Below are 20703 nucleotides of genomic sequence, written 5' to 3'. Positions count from 1 at the left end.
CTTGCTCTTTTATTACAATCCGCAAACTCCGGCGTTCGTCTGCATCAAAGAATCGCTCCAAAGCAACTGAGCGTCTATAGAATCGCCGGCGCGACTTAATGGCTCGATTTTCTTATCGCCGAACCCCAACACCAATGCAAAGAGATCCATGTGTGTGCGTGTGTCTGTGTACGTGTGTGGGCTTAGAGTCGAGTATAATGCTGATTTGGTAATACCCTACAGTTTTCCAAATAGCTGATAACCGCGCTTAAGTACCATATAGTATAGTGGAATTCATTTTTGGTAATCTATAAAGCTTTGCTTATTGCGTGACCTATTTTTATTGGTGCTATGGACCGTTTATTTTGCTATTTACAAAAAAAAATATTTTCTATTAATTTGGTGACTATAAATTTAGAATTTTTCTTGATGTTTGGCCATTCTTCACCTCCTGGCATCCAGCTCCTGCTTATCATGCTCATGCTGCTTATCCTGCTCATGCTGCTTATCCTGCTCATGCTGCTTATCCTGCTCATCCTGTGATCCTGATCTGTGTCTCTCTTTCTCTCTCTCTGGTAGGTAGCGTCTTTATCGTCTTGTTGGCCGCACTGCTCTTTTTGGTGACGTGTGTGTGTATGAAAGTTTTCTTGATTTTCGGGAAAAAACGTATAATTCTGGTGAACCCACCTCCGTGTCACTTGCTCCTCCTAGTATTCCAAACGTGTGTGCATTGCGTTGTCGCCGTCTTCAGTTCTTCTGTGTGAAAATATAATTTTCCGAAGCAGCCACTTCACAAGTGGTTTACTTGAGTGTATGCCTTCTTTTCGGCGGTGTTCTGGTTTCAAAACTATATTGGTTTATAGTTTGACTCTCTTCCTCCGTGTCACATTCCTTTTCAACATCCACATCCATCACCATTATGCCATTCAGTGTGGGAAACTTTATGACGGGCAAAGTTATGCCCTGCTGATTGCCTTCATTCATCAGCTTCTGGATGAGATTGGCGATATCCTCGCGCTTCTTGGTTACTGTGAGCAGGTCAAACCAATCGATCAGCTCCCTAATGGGCAGCTTATAGTTAACGATGGGTTTTGTGAAGAATTGCTCTGCATACTGCAGCAGATAGAGGCCGCAATCGGTGAGATTCTCCTGTTGCGGCACCTCCACAATGAGACCGGGCATATTATCCCAGTTGAAGATGCGCGCCCGCTCTTTCGGATACTTTGCCTTGTACTCGAAGTTGAGGTAATCATGCAATATGGCAATATGTCGATAGCGTGAGTTGCTCTCCAACGAATCGAAGATGAGAATCAATGGCTGTTTGATTGGAATGTCTTCGCCGGGTGTCTGTACATCATGGTTAACCACGGAGGTCTTCAGGTTTGGAAAACATATGATGGCCAGTATCCAATGGGAGTTCTCGTTGAATGGTATTATGATGAAATCCTTCTCGAATATATTCACGGTTCGTGTCCACTTCTTTACCCTTTCGTGACGCCTCTTGGCCACCGGCTCCTTCGTGTTGTTGGGACTCGTCTCTGTGGTCAATCTCATGTGGAAAAATGTGCTAAAGATGTGCGTCCTATCGCGCTGACCCTCTGGTATGATGTTATTCTTTAGCCAGCGCAGATAAAAATCAATGATTATGTCGTTCAGAAATGAGCCTTCCTTGAGACGCATATAGTCCTTAATGGTGATGCTCAGGCCACCGGTTCCGGTGGGCGGATATGTGAAAAGCGTTGGATTCTCGTCGACGGAGAGTCTTCCCTCTGTTTGGCCATTGTCGGCGGCGGTGGTCTCCTCATCCTCGCTGCTCAACAGCACAATGACTTCATCGTCAAAGTCCCTGCTTATTATCCAGTTGCTGTTCCGGCGCAGGCGACTCTTCTCTGCGCGTTCTGCAGGTGTGGGTATAGTGTCCCTAGTTGCTTTCTCGGCTGGTGCCGGTATGGATGCAACATTCGGTTGCACCCGCGATTGAGATCCTCCAGCTGTCTCTTCCGATTTCTTGCTAACAGTGGCATGTGCGACTTGGTCCTTCGACTGGATTGACTGGGAGCTTGCGAGAGCATCTCCAGCTGGTTGCACGCCCTGGAGACCATTGCTCTTCTTTGGAGAATTTGAGGTGTTACCCGTAGGGGTTTGATTTCCCTGTTTATTGCCAGATGAACCTGGGTTGTCTTGAGCACCAGCAACTTGATAACCATTGCTGTCCTCTGCAGAATGACACTTCTTCTGTTTCTTGGTCTTGGGAGTATTGTCGTCTTGATCCACCGACGATATCACTTGGGCAGTACTACTCTTCTTTGGAGAATTTGAGGTGTTACCCGTAGGGGTTTGATTTCCCTGTTTATTGCCAGATGAACCTGGGTTATCTTGAGCACCAGCAACTTGATAACCATTGCTGTCCTCTGCAGAATGACACTTCTTCTGTTTCTTGGTCTTGGGAGTATTGTCGTCTTGATCCACCGACGATATCACTTGGGCAGTACTACTCTTCTTTGGAGAATTTGAGGTGTTACCCGTAGGGGTTTGATTTCCCTGTTTATTGCCAGATGAACCTGGGTTGTCTTGAGCACCAGCAACTTGATAACCATTGCTGTCCTCTGCAGAATGACACTTCTTCTGTTTCTTGGTCTTGGGAGTATTGTCGTCTTGATCCACCGACGATATCACTTGGGCAGTACTACTCTTCTTTGGAGAATTTGAGGTGTTACCCGTAGGGGTTTGATTTCCCTGTTTATTGCCAGATGAACCTGGGTTGTCTTGAGCACCAGCAAGTTGATAACCATTCCTGTCCTTTGTAGAATGGCCCTTCTTATGTTTCTTGGTCTTGGAAGTATTGACGTCTTGATTCACCGACGATATCGCTTTGTCAGCATTGGTGTCTCCCGGAGCGCAATGTCTTTTCTTGTGCTTCTTGCCTTTAGTTGCAGCTGGCTGGCAACCATTGTTGGCCACCGAAGTCTCCGATGGCTTGACAACCGCACGAGATGGTGGCACTTCAACGGCCATCGCGTTGGGAAGAGCGGCACCAGCGGACGCCTTTGACTGATGCACCTTCTTGTTGAACTCCTCCGCATGGGCAATCGTATCGGCAACGGTATCACCGATGGCGAAGCCCACAGGGACCACCGATGGCTTGACAACCGGAAGAGATGGTGGCTCTTCAACGGGCACCGCGTTGCGAGGAGCGGCATCAGCGGACGACCTGGACTGATGCACCTTCTTGTAGAACTCCTCCGCCTTGGCAATCGTATCGGCAATGGTATCACCGATGGCGAGTCCCACAGAGACCACCAAATGGATAATACCACCGGCATTCTCCATGCAATCAATCGTGATGTTATCCTCCATATGAAGGTTCATCTTGAGAAACAGCTTTTGCACTGTAAACGCATAGATGGGCAGCTTGAAGGTGACGATGTGCTGCTTTCCAGTGCTGTAGATAATGAGCATCTTGGCACTCCGTTTGTCCTTATCCGTGTCGGCTCGATTGATCAGCAATTGACGGGAGACTATAATGAAGTCGTTATGGGCGATTCGACTTACCATTTTCGGAGCCTATTCAACACAACATATGTACGCTGACGTTATGAATGTTATGAACGTTATGGGCTCATCTGAAACTGAAGTTTCGGAATACGATTGCAAAGTCTCGGGCTGCTTGATGTGCAAGTTCACTGGATGGGTGAAGTCACCTTACACGGTGACTTCAATCACTATATTCCTTTCATTTTGCAACCAGTGTGATTTATGCGATATTTGATACCATAAAAATTTGGTTTCTCCCGATTTTATGGTTTGTTTAAACGGCGTACCAAGTGCTGTATCCAAAAATCATCTGAGAGATCGCGTGTGGAAGGAGGCCGAGTGTCGGAGTGTTAACAGAAGGATCTCGGAAGTGTGAACGCGCGGTCAAACGAGAAGACCATATGCACAATATTGACCCTGATGTTGAAAGAAGAAGCACCATTATCACCCCTGTGGAAATTCCGTTAAATTACGTTTCGGCCATTCCTTCGATGTGGCCGTCACTTCATTCCAGGGGGGGAGGAGTTACCGATATCGCAGTACAGAGTATACACGATTCGGTACCACCCGCCAAGCCGCCAAAACAGTCATTGCCCTTATGAGCTGATTCGAAACTGCTACTATGTTGCAAATGCAGACACAGCACTTTGACAGGATGTGATTGCGACAATTCTCGGTTAAGCGTCTTCATAAAAAAATAATAATAAAGGCCTGTGGTAGGACCCACTGCGGCGATTTGCCTACACTCGCTGTAGCCTAATCGCGAGTGCAATGTGCATAGCGCCGAAGTAAAAGGAAAAGAAGAAATAAAATAATGAATAAATGAAATATTAACCAAGTAACCTTTGATTAAAGTGTGTGGTAATCTGCTGGATAGGCTGAGTGGTGTAGAGGCACCCGAGAAAGCAGCCCACAGGATTGTGTGGCAACCGTACCATTAGTAGGCCAAGGCCAAAAAGGAAGAATACGGACCACCGCGCCCAGTTCAACTGTTCACTAAATTCACTCGTCACAAATGAAACATAAACGAGCATTAAACATAAACTAATATAAAAAAAATATTGTCCACAATTATTATTCGAATTTTCTAAAAAATTATTATCTTTTCTCAGATTTTAAGATGAGTACACACCTCAACACGCATACATCAATGGTCAAGGTTGAGTGAAACCACATTTACATCCAGTTTACGCTCCTTGAAAATTAAAAATAAATACCGCAAATACCTTATAATTAGTTTGCGCTTTCATAAAAAAATTAAATTCCGCTGATACGTTTCAAGTATTAAGTGAACAAACTCTTGGTTAACCGTCTGCCTGTCCGATTCAGTCTGCTTCCGAGGAAATGAAAGAATCCCTTGAAGGATGATATGAAAAAGATGAATAGTAGGCTTAGTACGCTAGAATCCGAAAACGAAAGCCGTAATCAGCCGGTCACGTCTCCATTGGTGTAGTATGCGCCTATGTAATATTAAGAACATTTAAGTATAATAGCATACTAACATATAGCAGCACTTTGTTTCTATGTTTATGTTTATGCAACCAATAAGGCCCAAGGCGGATCTAACATGATCGTACACTTGAAGGCTACAAAGTATAAGTGCATGGTCAGCATTCCCATAATACATAATACATAAGTACGTACATAGCTCGCTCTCTCGATAAGCCTAGATATATAAGATATACATAAGAAAGCCGCTCCGCCGCTGGCGTATCCGGCAGCGCAGCTACGCGGCTTAGCCTAAGACGAAATATATTCAAAACTCACAACGCAGACACTGTAAAGACGTTGAACTGGCAGAACCATTTCTGCCAAACAAAAATTAAATAAAAATCAAATAAAAACCTAAGTCAGCCTGACGGCTGCAATCAAAACCAAAAGACTTGAGTTATCAATGAACGACCCATTACATGGCGACCGTGACAGTCGTCCAACGATGGACAAATTTACGAAATAATAAACACATATTGGAGGAAAACTGGACTGGAAGGCTGAGGAAGAAGACCGAGGAATGATTACATGGAACTTACAATTGCCAAAAGTGAGGAAAAATCTGAGTGAGTAGAGTTGTATTGAGTTATGGGAAAACACCGTGGCTAATATACGGTCAGGAAAGGCCACCGGTTTGGTCGAAAGCTCTAAGGCTACATGCAGAGCTAGACCACTAACTGCAATATCAGCAATTATCAGAATTAAAGACCCAAAAACTCGAGAAAACTCACTCAGAAAATACTAAAAATATAACAATAATTAATGAAGTTCCAAAACCAAAGGCATGTCCAGCACCAGCACCTGCACTAACGAAGCCAAAAAAAAAAACCTGCCCCCCGGACTGCGAAGGAGCCTGGAGTCCTCACTGCCTGGGGACTTGTGAGCAGCCATCAACATCATCAGCAGCCCAGAAATAGACAGCAGCGAGGGGGTGTCAGCTTGCCACCCCCGGCGACGTCCAGCTGACACCAGGAGATGAACATCAGCAGTACTAAAATATTAACTAATTAACAATAAATATAAATATATATATATATTTATGGAGCATAAACTACCATGCCCTGTTAACCCAATATGGCCCGTGAAGACATAGCTAGATTCAGGCAGGCAATAATGTAAAAGAAAATTTTTTTTTTTGACTAACATTGAAAAAATAGAAAAAGAAAGAAATAATTCCCAATATAAATGTCTATAGAGACAAATGGAATAAGCAAAACTAAAAACATATATAAAAATAAAGAAGATTTTCTACCAAACTGTAAAAGTAGTATACCCAAAATGGGTCTGATAGACACTAAAACTGTTGACTCAACAGCAAATGTTATAAATAAAGTGGAAGTCCAAAATGCAGACTTGTTCTGGATAACCATAATACTAATTGTAATTGCTCTAATTATTATTATTTTTTTTTTTTCTCTCTCTCTTTTTATTTACAATCTGTCTTAAAAAGTAAATTTTATAATTAATCTTAAATTAACAGAGGCAGTAGTTATCCATTAGTATAAATATAAAAATATATATAAGTTAACAACACGCTTTACCAAAATCTCATAAAGAAAAGCTTAGGTCAGCGTCTGCATTATTTCCTGCACGCGCCAACATAATATCAGAGCATTGAACTGCAGTTGCAAAACAGTTCACACGCGCACCTGCAATTCGTACGAAATATTGGCAACAACAGGAAATGGCCAAATTTATTATGAAGTCATCAGCAGAAATGCAATTAACCAATTACAGCCGACTGCACAACTGACAAACTGTTGTCAAACTTTGATTCGTCGCTGCCACCGTCGCCGCCAGCACTACACCATATTGTGATTCACAAAAGGTCAGATTAGGGAATCAGAGTAGAACTTTAATTTAGTCTTAACTTTGAACATTTATTTTATTTATTTTAATTAATAAATTTATAAATTAACTGGCGTCCGAACAGGGACCGGTTTATAACATAACAGAGAAAATAGCCTCTAATTGTTAGCGAATAAAAGAGCAAAACGCCTCTACGCTCGCGTCGTGACGAAAAACAAAAAAGTGTAAGTCGCGAATAACCGTGTTCCGTTAAATAAAAGGGAAGACTCCCACCCACTGTGGTGGCCCTAAAAGCAACTCAAAGGCAACTCATCGCCTACAAGGACCAACGCCGTGCAAGGCCCGTCCCCACGGAACCTTCCGAAAGAAGTATCGCACCTGGATCCTTAGTAGAGAGAGCAAACAGGACAAAATCCAGACGATCGGGAAGGATGGCAACAATAACTTATTCGTAAGATAGTCTTAGGAAAAACGAAAATTTAAAAAGAAAATATTAACAATACAAATTAACCAAAAATTACAAGTAAAATTAAGAACACAAATTACACAAAATACAGTTATAAGAAAATGAAAGTGAAGTGATCAACCAAAGTGAATATATAACACACCGTAAAATTATAAACAACCAACTGACTACAAAATACTGTAGAATAACAATTTCCAACATTGCGATTCCCACGAGGACCCTCCAAAGTAGAAGGAAGAAAACAGGTTTTTACACATACAAAATTTGTTTTTAACTAAAATATTTCGAAATTTTGTTGAATCACTTTCACGAAGAAAAAGTATATTTAAAAACATACAAACATTTACGATATCTATTTGTACTAACCTGAATTAATACAATACATACAATTAATACATTTTAAATTTTAAATTAATACATTTTAAATTTTCCAATTTTCCGTGACCGTTAATGGCAAATTCTAATAACTTAATTAGACCCCCCACTCTTTCAGTAAGCCAGACAGAACAACACAGAGTCAATATGAACCAACAAGAGCTTAACGCACACATTAGTAGAATAGTTTCAGAAGCTATTTCTTCTCAGGTTCCCCAATTAATCAGACAACAAAATAACCCGAATAGTAACTTCTTAGACGTACCAAAACAAACTATTCAGCCTCAACATCGGGGAAATCTTAACGACTTAGACAAAATACCGGATGTAGTTAAAAGCATCCGAGAGTTCTCAGGCGACCGCGGAGAGCCATTTGAGTACATTGGAGTACCAATTGACAACCATTACTGAGGGTGTCAATTAAACAGTAGAGGACTTCCATTAGGTAGTTTAGTTCATGGAAAAAGAGAGTAGATAGAATCATAGAGAACTACGCGGCACTACAAAGCACTGCTAAATATTTCGGTATAATACATACCATAAGAAACAAAATTGTTGGCAATGCAGACACAGCCTTAGAATCCTATAACGTGCCACTAGATTGGAATGCAATTTCAAAGTGCTTAACAATGCACTACGCAGATAAGCGCCATTTGAGTACATTGGAGTACCAATTGACAACCATTACTGAGGGTGTCAATTAAACAGTAGAGGACTTCCATTAGGTAGTTTACCGTCACCTGTCCTTACTACTGAATAAAGTTGGTTGTATGGAATTATCTCGCGAGTCAGAACAAATGATGACTAAGCTTTTCAGAGATAAAGCTCTAGACACTTTTATTCGTGGATTGAGAGGAGATCTACCTCGCCTTCTTGGAATGAAGGAGCCTGAAGATTTACCTCAGGCTTTGCATCTGTGTTTGAAAATCGAGAACCAAACATACCGATCAAACTATGCTACAGGCAGAATTCAATCTACGGTTTTTCGATCAAACCAAAAACCGATACCAATGCCCAGAACCCAATACTTGAATAATTCAATTCCTCGAGCAACTCAGAACATGCCTCAAAGAGTACCAATAGCTCAACAATATAGCAGACCAATGCACAACAAACATTCTTTAACAACCAAGCAGCAATACAACAACCGTACGTACAACAACCATTCGCACAACAATTATACGCAAGACAGCCGTTCACACCAAACCCAACTTTCATACCGAATCGCCCCACGGCACCAAAGCCGCTACCTCGTCCTGAGGTAGGCCTATGGACGTGGATCCAAGCACCCGCACAAGACAATTGAAGTATATTAACAGACCATCGAACATGGAAATGGGTAAACGACCAGGAAACCCCATTCCCCCTTTTCCACAGGGTGACAAACGACAACGTACTTTCAATATAGAAAGTAAGGAACAGAATGAAGACACTACTACACCTAGTAGCAATGACCAGAACGCAGATAATGAACAAAAAAATATGAACAATTAGCGTACAGCCAAGCAGACTCAAAAGAATACGGACAAACGTTAGACGAACATAAACGAGCATTAAACATAAACTAATATAAAAAAAATATTGTCCACAATTATTATTCGAATTTTCTAAAAAATTATTATCTTTTCTCAGATTTTAAGATGAGTACACACCTCAACACGCATACATCAATGGTCAAGGTTGAGTGAAACCACATTTACATCCAGTTTACGCTCCTTGAAAATTAAAAATAAATACCGCAAATACCTTATAATTAGTTTGCGCTTTCATAAAAAAATTAAATTCCGCTGATACGTTTCAAGTATTAAGTGAACAAACTCTTGGTTAACCGTCTGCCTGTCCGATTCAGTCTGCTTCCGAGGAAATGAAAGAATCCCTTGAAGGATGATATGAAAAAGATGAATAGTAGGCTTAGTACGCTAGAATCCGAAAACGAAAGCCGTAATCAGCCGGTCACGTCTCCATTGGTGTAGTATGCGCCTATGTAATATTAAGAACATTTAAGTATAATAGCATACTAACATATAGCAGCACTTTGTTTCTATGTTTATGTTTATGCAACCAATAAGGCCCAAGGCGGATCTAACATGATCGTACACTTGAAGGCTACAAAGTATAAGTGCATGGTCAGCATTCCCATAATACATAATACATAAGTACGTACATAGCTCGCTCTCTCGATAAGCCTAGATATATAAGATATACATAAGAAAGCCGCTCCGCCGCTGGCGTATCCGGCAGCGCAGCTACGCGGCTTAGCCTAAGACGAAATATATTCAAAACTCACAACGCAGACACTGTAAAGACGTTGAACTGGCAGAACCATTTCTGCCAAACAAAAATTAAATAAAAATCAAATAAAAACCTAAGTCAGCCTGACGGCTGCAATCAAAACCAAAAGACTTGAGTTATCAATGAACGACCCATTACATGGCGACCGTGACAGTCGTCCAACGATGGACAAATTTACGAAATAATAAACACATATTGGAGGAAAACTGGACTGGAAGGCTGAGGAAGAAGACCGAGGAATGATTACATGGAACTTACAATTGCCAAAAGTGAGGAAAAATCTGAGTGAGTAGAGTTGTATTGAGTTATGGGAAAACACCGTGGCTAATATACGGTCAGGAAAGGCCACCGGTTTGGTCGAAAGCTCTAAGGCTACATGCAGAGCTAGACCACTAACTGCAATATCAGCAATTATCAGAATTAAAGACCCAAAAACTCGAGAAAACTCACTCAGAAAATACTAAAAATATAACAATAATTAATGAAGTTCCAAAACCAAAGGCATGTCCAGCACCAGCACCTGCACTAACGAAGCCAAAAAAAAAAACCTGCCCCCCGGACTGCGAAGGAGCCTGGAGTCCTCACTGCCTGGGGACTTGTGAGCAGCCATCAACATCATCAGCAGCCCAGAAATAGACAGCAGCGAGGGGGTGTCAGCTTGCCACCCCCGGCGACGTCCAGCTGACACCAGGAGATGAACATCAGCAGTACTAAAATATTAACTAATTAACAATAAATATAAATATATATATATATTTATGGAGCATAAACTACTATGCCCTGTTAACCCAATATGGCCCGTGAAGACATAGCTAGATTCAGGCAGGCAATAATGTAAAAGAAAATTTTTTTTTTTGACTAACATTGAAAAAATAGAAAAAGAAAGAAATAATTCCCAATATAAAGGTCTATAGAGACAAATGGAATAAGCAAAACTAAAAACATATATAAAAATAAAGAAGATTTTCTACCAAACTGTAAAAGTAGTATACCCAAAATGGGTCTGATAGACACTAAAACTGTTGACTCAACAGCAAATGTTATAAATAAAGTGGAAGTCCAAAATGCAGACTTGTTCTGGATAACCATAATACTAATTGTAATTGCTCTAATTATTATTATTTTTTTTTTTCTCTCTCTCTTTTTATTTACAATCTGTCTTAAAAAGTATGACAATAAGTAAATTTTATAATTAATCTTAAATTAACAGAGGCAGTAGTTATCCATTAGTATAAATATAAAAATATATATAAGTTAACAACACGCTTTACCAAAATCTCATAAAGAAAAGCTTAGGTCAGCGTCTGCATTATTTCCTGCACGCGCCAACATAATATCAGAGCATTGAACTGCAGTTGCAAAACAGTTCACACGCGCACCTGCAATTCGTACGAAATATTGGCAACAACAGGAAATGGCCAAATTTATTATGAAGTCATCAGCAGAAATGCAATTAACCAATTACAGCCGACTGCACAACTGACAAACTGTTGTCAAACTTTGATTCGTCGCTGCCACCGTCGCCGCCAGCACTACACCATATTGTGATTCACAAAAGGTCAGATTAGGGAATCAGAGTAGAACTTTAATTTAGTCTTAACTTTGAACATTTATTTTATTTATTTTAATTAATAAATTTATAAATTAACTGGCGCCCGAACAGGGACCGGTTTATAACATAACAGAGAAAATAGCCTCTAATTGTTAGCGAATAAAAGAGCAAAACGCCTCTACGCTCGCGTCGTGACGAAAAACAAAAAAGTGTAAGTCGCGAATAACCGTGTTCCGTTAAATAAAAGGGAAGACTCCCACCCACTGTGGTGGCCCTAAAAGCAACTCAAAGGCAACTCATCGCCTACAAGGACCAACGCCGTGCAAGGCCCGTCCCCACGGAACCTTCCGAAAGAAGTATCGCACCTGGATCCTTAGTAGAGAGAGCAAACAGGACAAAATCCAGACGATCGGGAAGGATGGCAACAATAACTTATTCGTAAGATAGTCTTAGGAAAAACGAAAATTTAAAAAGAAAATATTAACAATACAAATTAACCAAAAATTACAAGTAAAATTAAGAACACAAATTACACAAAATACAGTTATAAGAAAATGAAAGTGAAGTGATCAACCAAAGTGAATATATAACACACCGTAAAATTATAAACAACCAACTGACTACAAAATACTGTAGAATAACAATTTCCAACATTGCGATTCCCACGAGGACCCTCCAAAGTAGAAGGAAGAAAACAGGTTTTTACACATACAAAATTTGTTTTTAACTAAAATATTTCGAAATTTTGTTGAATCACTTTCACGAAGAAAAAGTATATTTAAAAACAAACAAACATTTACGATATCTATTTGTACTAACCTGAATTAATACAATACATACAATTAATACATTTTAAATTTTAAATTAATACATTTTAAATTTTCCAATTTTCCGTGACCGTTAATGGCAAATTCTAATAACTTAATTAGACCCCCCACTCTTTCAGTAAGCCAGACAGAACAACACAGAGTCAATATGAACCAACAAGAGCTTAACGCACACATTAGTAGAATAGTTTCAGAAGCTATTTCTTCTCAGGTTCCCCAATTAATCAGACAACAAAATAACCCGAATAGTAACTTCTTAGACGTACCAAAACAAACTATTCAGCCTCAACATCGGGGAAATCTTAACGACTTAGACAAAATACCGGATGTAGTTAAAAGCATCCGAGAGTTCTCAGGCGACCGCGGAGAGCCATTTGAGTACATTGGAGTACCAATTGACAACCATTACTGAGGGTGTCAATTAAACAGTAGAGGACTTCCATTAGGTAGTTTAGTTCATGGAAAAAGAGAGTAGATAGAATCATAGAGAACTACGCGGCACTACAAAGCACTGCTAAATATTTCGGTATAATACATACCATAAGAAACAAAATTGTTGGCAATGCAGACACAGCCTTAGAATCCTATAACGTGCCACTAGATTGGAATGCAATTTCAAAGTGCTTAACAATGCACTACGCAGATAAGCGCCATTTGAGTACATTGGAGTACCAATTGACAACCATTACTGAGGGTGTCAATTAAACAGTAGAGGACTTCCATTAGGTAGTTTACCGTCACCTGTCCTTACTACTGAATAAAGTTGGTTGTATGGAATTATCTCGCGAGTCAGAACAAATGATGACTAAGCTTTTCAGAGATAAAGCTCTAGACACTTTTATTCGTGGATTGAGAGGAGATCTACCTCGCCTTCTTGGAATGAAGGAGCCTGAAGATTTACCTCAGGCTTTGCATCTGTGTTTGAAAATCGAGAACCAAACATACCGATCAAACTATGCTACAGGCAGAATTCAATCTACGGTTTTTCGATCAAACCAAAAACCGATACCAATGCCCAGAACCCAATACTTGAATAATTCAATTCCTCGAGCAACTCAGAACATGCCTCAAAGAGTACCAATAGCTCAACAATATAGCAGACCAATGCACAACAAACATTCTTTAACAACCAAGCAGCAATACAACAACCGTACGTACAACAACCATTCGCACAACAATTATACGCAAGACAGCCGTTCACACCAAACCCAACTTTCATACCGAATCGCCCCACGGCACCAAAGCCGCTACCTCGTCCTGAGGTAGGCCTATGGACGTGGATCCAAGCACCCGCACAAGACAATTGAAGTATATTAACAGACCATCGAACATGGAAATGGGTAAACGACCAGGAAACCCCATTCCCCCTTTTCCACAGGGTGACAAACGACAACGTACTTTCAATATAGAAAGTAAGGAACAGAATGAAGACACTACTACACCTAGTAGCAATGACCAGAACGCAGATAATGAACAAAAAAATATGAACAATTAGCGTACAGCCAAGCAGACTCAAAAGAATACGGACAAACGTTAGACGAATACCAAGACCAACACGAGTACTGTTACGGGACCGATGTAGGACAAGAACCATACGCCGACCTCCATTTTTTAGAGTAAATAGCTCCTCCTTACCTTATTTTGAGGTGAAAGTAGGAGCAAAAGTTCTGAGAATACTTATTGATACAGGATCTAATAGAAACTATATTAAACCTTGTTTAGTTAGCAACCCCGCTCCAACCGAGAAACCATTTCAAGCCGTTACAGTTGGAGGTAACGTTAAAATTACACACTATAAAATGGCACACCTGTTTAATATTCGAGATGTGCGTATTAAATGTGACTCACTTAATAATATTAGCCCCCGTACAGACCATTTGTCCGATCATCAAAAAAATAAGTTAGAAAATCTACTTGAAAATTATCCCAAATTATTCTCAAAACCAGACGAAAAATTGACGTGCACCACTAACGTGATAGCAGAAATACGCACGAACAATGAAACACCCGTATACTCTAAGTTCTACCAATATCCCATGTCTCTTAAAGACGAGGTTAATAAACAGCTTTCAGAACTTTTGGCAAATGGTATAATACGACCATCTTGTTCTCCGTACAATTCACCTGTGTGGATTGTTCCCAAGAAGCTCGACGCTTCAAACGAAAGGAAATAACGAATGGTATTAGATTATAGGAAACTAAACAAAGTAACAATAGGTGATAAATATCCTATTCCCGAGATAAATGAAGTGCTTGCCCAATTGGGTAACAACAAACTTTTTTCCGTTCTCGACTTAAAAAGCAAATTTCATCAAATAAAACTAAAATCCTCAGATATAGTGTAGTATGCACACATATCGGTTAACCACTGTACCTATATATATTCATAATATACAAGCGCATTGTAGCACTCTGTTGCAATGTGTAAGTTAACACGCGCAAGCTTAAGTTTTCTGACAACACTGCTACGCCGGATGTCGTCTTTCCATGCCGACTTTCCAGCGGCAGCGGCGGTTTCGTGGTCCGGCGGAGCTTGCCCTAAGTTCCAGTTTTAATTTTGTTCTCCAATGGTCACGTACAATAAATAAAAACAAATAAATACAATTTATAAATAACAGTCGTATTCTAATTGGCGCCCACACGGAAAGTAACCCAGTTACTCTAACTCTTCGAGCTAACGCAAAGAGTCGCGGTATGATTTAATAAAGTAAACAAAAAACACAACAAAACCAATTTAGTGGAAAAAAAAACCACAAAAACAGTGCAAGAATTCACCTTATTCTTCAACAAAAAGAACAACAAATACAAAAAAATTAAGAACCCCAGCCAAAGAGCTGAGCGAGTTAAAAAAATCAAATCAACAAGTACGAGCGGCCGACGGGAAACAGCATATCGCAGCGGCCACCACACCACTTGATCGAAGTTCGAATTTCATGTATAAAAAAATGTAAGTGAGATGTTCATTTTTATTTTTCGAATAAGGTAAATAAAATACTCAGAGCTGCTCAGTGTTTATAAAAACAAACTTAAATAAATTTCTGCCTGTTGCAATAAAGCGTTAAAGAGCCTCTATAAGCTTAAACAAAAAATTAATTCCGAAACGATTTGAGTCTTTTTATGCTGGTTCCAGGGCAATACCAAAACAGAGCGGACGACAGTAGTGGCGACGAACTAATAGCCTCATACTTAGAGCGGACTTTAGAACAATCAAAAAAATGAATGCTGAACAGGATGCCCGAATGGAGGCAAAGGTGCAGGCAGCCCTTGAGCAACAAGGCCGCTTATTTGACGAAAAGATAGCCTCCCTGACAAACCAGCTTGGTAAAGCTAGAGTTTCTGCACCACAGATAGAAATTTTCCAAGAAGCTGAAATAGTGCCAGGGACCCGCTGCGATGATCCCTTAGATGTAGCAAAGTCCATCCCCGAGTTCGACGGAAAGATAGAAAACTATGTTTCGTGGAGGCAAGCCGCTCCGCAGCTTATAAAGTCTTCGAACCATACAGCGGCACCTCAAGACACTACCAGGCAGTAGCTATAATCAGAAACAAAGTAAGGGGACCAGCAGATGCTGTGCTGGCCTCATTCAACACTGTGTTGAATTTTAAAGCCATTATTGCTAGGTTAGTCGCTTCACTTTTTCGTCTCAGGATTAAAAAAATCTCTGAAGTGGGCAGTCTTCCCGACCAACCAGCCTTAGCTCTAGCCCAAGAGGCTGAATCAAGCAATGAGAGAGGCTATTTCGCAGCAAATTTTCCAAGACACCTTGAGGAAAAACCCCAAAAACAAAATTCGCAAAAGTCTCAGAACTGGCGTCAGAACGCCCTACAGGCAAAGGAAGAAAATCCTCAAAACAGGAATCCCTACTTCCAAAAGAACCAAAAAGACAGAAATGACCAACCCAAATAGCGCAAAACAGCGCTTTAACAACCAAAAGTCCCAAGGGCGGGGTCCCGAGCCAATGGAGGTGGATTCCTCCTCGCGCTCCAGGCAACCCACACAGGGTTACTGGAACAATCAAAGGCACGGCGACCAGTCCATTAGGACCCAACAAAACCTTAATCATCTACCCCAAGAAGAGAGTAGCGGTGACTACGAGTCACGGTCACAGCATGAAACGACACAGGTTGAGGACGATTTGTCCGAAGTCGAAAGCTGTAATTTTTTAGCGGGAGCTCCTTGCTTCCGTTCATAAGACGAACGGTTGCAGGGCGAATTATCAGACTTCTGATGGAGACAGGGGCCTCAAAAAATTATATAAAACCCCTTCCCGAACTGGCACATTGGGTGTCAGTTGACAGCCCTTTTCAAGTCAAATCAATTCATGGGCACACTAAGATCAAGCAGAAATGCCCCATCCACCTTTTCGGTGTAAAGTCCTTTTTTTCATGCTAGAGTCACTTAATGACTTTGATGGCATAATTTGCCTTGACCTGTTAAAACAGATCAATGCTCATATAGATCTGACAAACAACGTCATTAAACATGACCATGGGATGGAAAAAATCGAGTTCACTAAATGTCAACAGGTGAACCATATTTAAATTAATGACGCAGATGTTCCTCCTGCTATCAGACCAACTTTTGATAGTATGATCAAAAAAATGGTAAAGGCATTTGCGGACGTTAACGAGTCCCTACCGTACAACATAAATACGGTTGCCACCACACCAACGGACGACGAACCAGTTTACTCAAAACTGTATCCGTATCCAACGGGCGTGTCTGACTTTGTCAATGCAGAGGTTAAAGAACTTCTAGCGAATGGCATAATACGACCGTCAAAGTCCCCTTACAATAACCCGATATGGGTAGTCGACAAAATAGCATCGACGAATCGGGTCACAAACAAAAGCGTCTGGTTATTGATTTTAGGAAAATAAATCATAAGACAACCGACGACAAATACCCTATCCCATCCATTTCGACTATATTGTCAAATTTGGGCGAGGCCCAGTATTTCACTACGCTGGACCTCAAGTCAGGGTTTCACCAAATCGAATTGGCTGAAAGAGACAGGAAAAAGACAGCGTTCTCTATCAACAAGGGGAAGTACGAGTTTTGTAGACTCCCCTTCGGGCTGAAAAATGGCATATGTATATGTATAAATGTAAGTAAGAATACATAGATATAAGCAATGTATGTGCGGGTTAGCTGAACCCAACTGCAGCACACTTTGATCATAAAAATAAAGAACTTCAAACGGAGGGGGGTTAGATTCATTGTGTAACTTCAAAGGTTTTACAAAGATCAGAAGCTAGTTGTTATCATTAGGAAGTGCGATGCATCCCTTGATGTCCTTTCTGGTGTGGTGAAGTCGGGACTTGTGACAAACAAGTTGAAGTCCGAAATGGCGTTATGTTTTTTGGCCAAATTCTATGCTGAGCTCAAGGGGTTTCCTCTCACAGCACAATGGAAATCCTACAATGTGGTTATAGGAGCTGCTGATGAGGTATTGACTCCACTGAATCTGGTGACTATTAAGGATGGGACAGATTACCCAATCGGTGAATACCCCACCCAGAGTGTCTTACCAGGGGAATCCCATGCCTTGATTGTATTGAGTATATACAGACTATTGAGGACCTCACATCCTACTCACATCAAGCTAATACAAGATCGAATCACCGACATTATGAAGGGATATATGCAGGGGCTCACAATGCTTCCCTATCAGTTGGACTATGTCAGGTCCACGTACTCCGGGTGGGTTTCAACCCCAGATTACTTGGAGATGGTAGCGGCCTTCAAGTCTCATCCACAAGCATCTTTGAGAATTGCCACGGTTTCTTCACGTTATAGAGATTGTGCAGGATTGACATCCATTAACCATATATCCAAGATACTCGGGTACTCGTCGTGTGCCTTAATTGGATACTGGTGCTTTACCAAGGAACTGGGCTCAGATTTTACTAACCTGTTCCAGGGATCTGAAGAGCTGGACTTCCAGTCATCATACTTCCCGTACCAGGTGGATTTCCTCATGACTTCCAAATCCGCTTATTCCGCCACTGTCAATCGAATTATGTACTTCTTCGTACATGCAGTAGGATCCCTCATGGGAGCACTCGGTCTGCAAATGCCATGTTCTTTCTGGATAGCTCTATTCAACAAACCACCCATATGGCAATTTGGATTGCTTTAATCCATTATACAGCAGGTACTTACACACGAGTCTTTGGGGACATTGACGAGGTGTCTAGAGCGGGAGGTCTTCTGCTGGAGGATGAGGATGATATTGAATCCCCTGATGTGCAACCTCGGCCCTTGGATTTGGATCCAAAGGGATGGTATGATTACTTGGCCGACAACCAGTTCAAGTTTACAGAATCAGATGTGGAAAAGTTTGAGAGGATGAAAAAGAATATGGGAACAGAGTTCAGGGAAGGTTTAATCGGCTCATACATTTCCTCATTTACCATCGGAGCAAACTAAATTCGCATTCAGCACTTCTCTCCCAATTCACCACGGATACCTTTAACTCCGATGAATCAAACCCAGAGGTAGCAATTAAGAGCACTTTTTTATCCCTAAACATGAAAAAAAGTAACATACATCAACTAAAAAAACTAAGACTTCCCATGGGAAAGGCGCAAAGGATCCGCAGATTCAAGAGCGTCCTGAGGGTGTGTGGCAAGCGACAACGGATGTTATACGAAATCTTCCTCGTTTGACTGAAAACTTAGCAACTGATGCGAACAGAGAGGATGAAATGGGAGGAATAACCTCCTCTTCCGATTACGATAGGGCCCCGAGTCCGGGATCCAATGACCCTGTCATGGTGTCAAATGCCGTAAGCCCCGGAAGTTCGGCGACACTCATCAATCATCAAATAGAGTCTCCCATCAACTCACTACTAGAGGATGAATCTGAAGTAGAGGATGAGCACATCGTACGTCCCTTCCCTACGACTGATCAGAGAGGTCGTAAGTCCTCCTACTCAGAGGACGAGGTTCGAGAGGTTCTGCGGAATCTCATTGAAAAGATCAACCATTGAAAAGATCAAAAAAGAAGATTAGCTTTCAAAGCGAACGGTCGTGTTTTTTTTGCTCCCCGGTTTTTATTTTGTGTTTGTCAAACCAGCCGTGGTTTTTAAATAATTTTCAATAATAATTATATATCTAAACATAATTATTAAAGATCCGTTCGCTTCGCGAGTGATTCTTTTGTGATTTGTGCAGTAGTTTAAACAAATATACAAAGTAGTTTGCATTTTTCGTCTCTTTGTTTTGTTTACTCTCCCTTTTTGTGCGTTGTTCGCAGTGGTGTTTGGTGTTGTTTTTTTTGCATGCACATAAACTGCACTTTTCGATCTCACTCTCTCTCTCTCTTTCGCTCTCCCACACAAAATCTAAATTTCTCAGCGTGCTCTCGTGTGGTTCTTTTAACAGCTCGCTTGAAAGTTTTGGTTTTGTGTTTTCGTGCACGCACAGTGGTCTGATTTCATTTAAACATGGAAACCGTAAATGTTGTCTGCTTTTATAAAAATTGTTGCCAGGTTATAAAACCTGAGCAGCCAAAAATGACTTGTTGGCTATGTGATAGAATGGTGCATACTAAGTGCGCTGGTTTTAATGGCCGTACAAGTGATGACCTAGCAAAGGGTAAAAATCTAAATTACTGTTGTGATGCTTGCCTTGTGGTTGCGAACGAGATGAAATCGTTTATGCGCCAAACTAAAGGTGGCTTGAAAGAACTGATCAACAGTTTTGGCGTAGCTAGAGATAGTTTTCGTCGAGCCGATGATCTTCTTTCCGTGCTTAATTCACAGTTTAATGGCCTTAAGCTATTAGATGAATCTCCAAAGCGCAAAAAAGCCGCTGGTGGTAGGCTGCCTAAGGCCCCGCAACCACGGGCAAATGATCAACAGGACTCCACAACTGATCAGCTGTCAATCGCAGCAAATCCACATATGCTGCTAAGATCGGCAGCTAAAAAAGATTCGGAGCAATCCGATCAATCAGCTCTGGATGGACCCCACCCTGTGATTGCTAAAAATTCCGAATTGTCTGCACTGGTTTCTCAACCAGTGATTCCACCTGTCTCGATTAGTTTACCACCACAAGGGAACATTGAGTCCGGACTACCGGCACAAGTTGGCGCGTCAGAAATACAATCTGCAGCACCAAAACCCCTCGCGGTGGTTCCACTAAAGAAACAAATTTTTGTTTCTCGGCTTTCCCCTGACATCGTCGGATGTATTGTCTTATATACAAGACAAAACCAAAGCCGATAATATAAAAGTGGAAAAATTTAACTTCTCTTACGCTAGAGACATATCATCTTTCAAGATAACTGTCCCAAACGAGCTCTTTTCGACCATATGTTCGGGTGATTTTTGGCCGGATAGTATGGTGGTAAAAGAGTTTGAAGCTAAGAT

General features: G+C 41.1%; 1 protein-coding gene across 1 annotated transcript; it reads right to left on the bottom strand.

Annotated features, from left to right (window-relative positions):
* Nucleotides 1-321: 321 nt before the first annotated feature.
* Nucleotides 322-3566, bottom strand: LOC6620776. The gene has a single exon (XM_002044940.2). It carries the CDS (start codon nucleotides 3532-3534, stop codon nucleotides 781-783), a length of 2754 nt encoding a protein of 917 aa, XP_002044976.2. The 5' UTR covers nucleotides 3535-3566; the 3' UTR covers nucleotides 322-780.
* Between the last annotated feature and the right edge of the window lie 17137 nt (nucleotides 3567-20703).

This window comes from Drosophila sechellia, chromosome X (assembly GCF_004382195.2).
Source record: "Drosophila sechellia strain sech25 chromosome X, ASM438219v1, whole genome shotgun sequence".
NCBI lineage: Eukaryota > Metazoa > Arthropoda > Insecta > Diptera > Drosophilidae > Drosophila > Drosophila sechellia.
The sequence above is the reverse complement of the archived record's forward strand: the minus strand, read 5'-3'. Positions and strand labels throughout refer to the sequence as shown.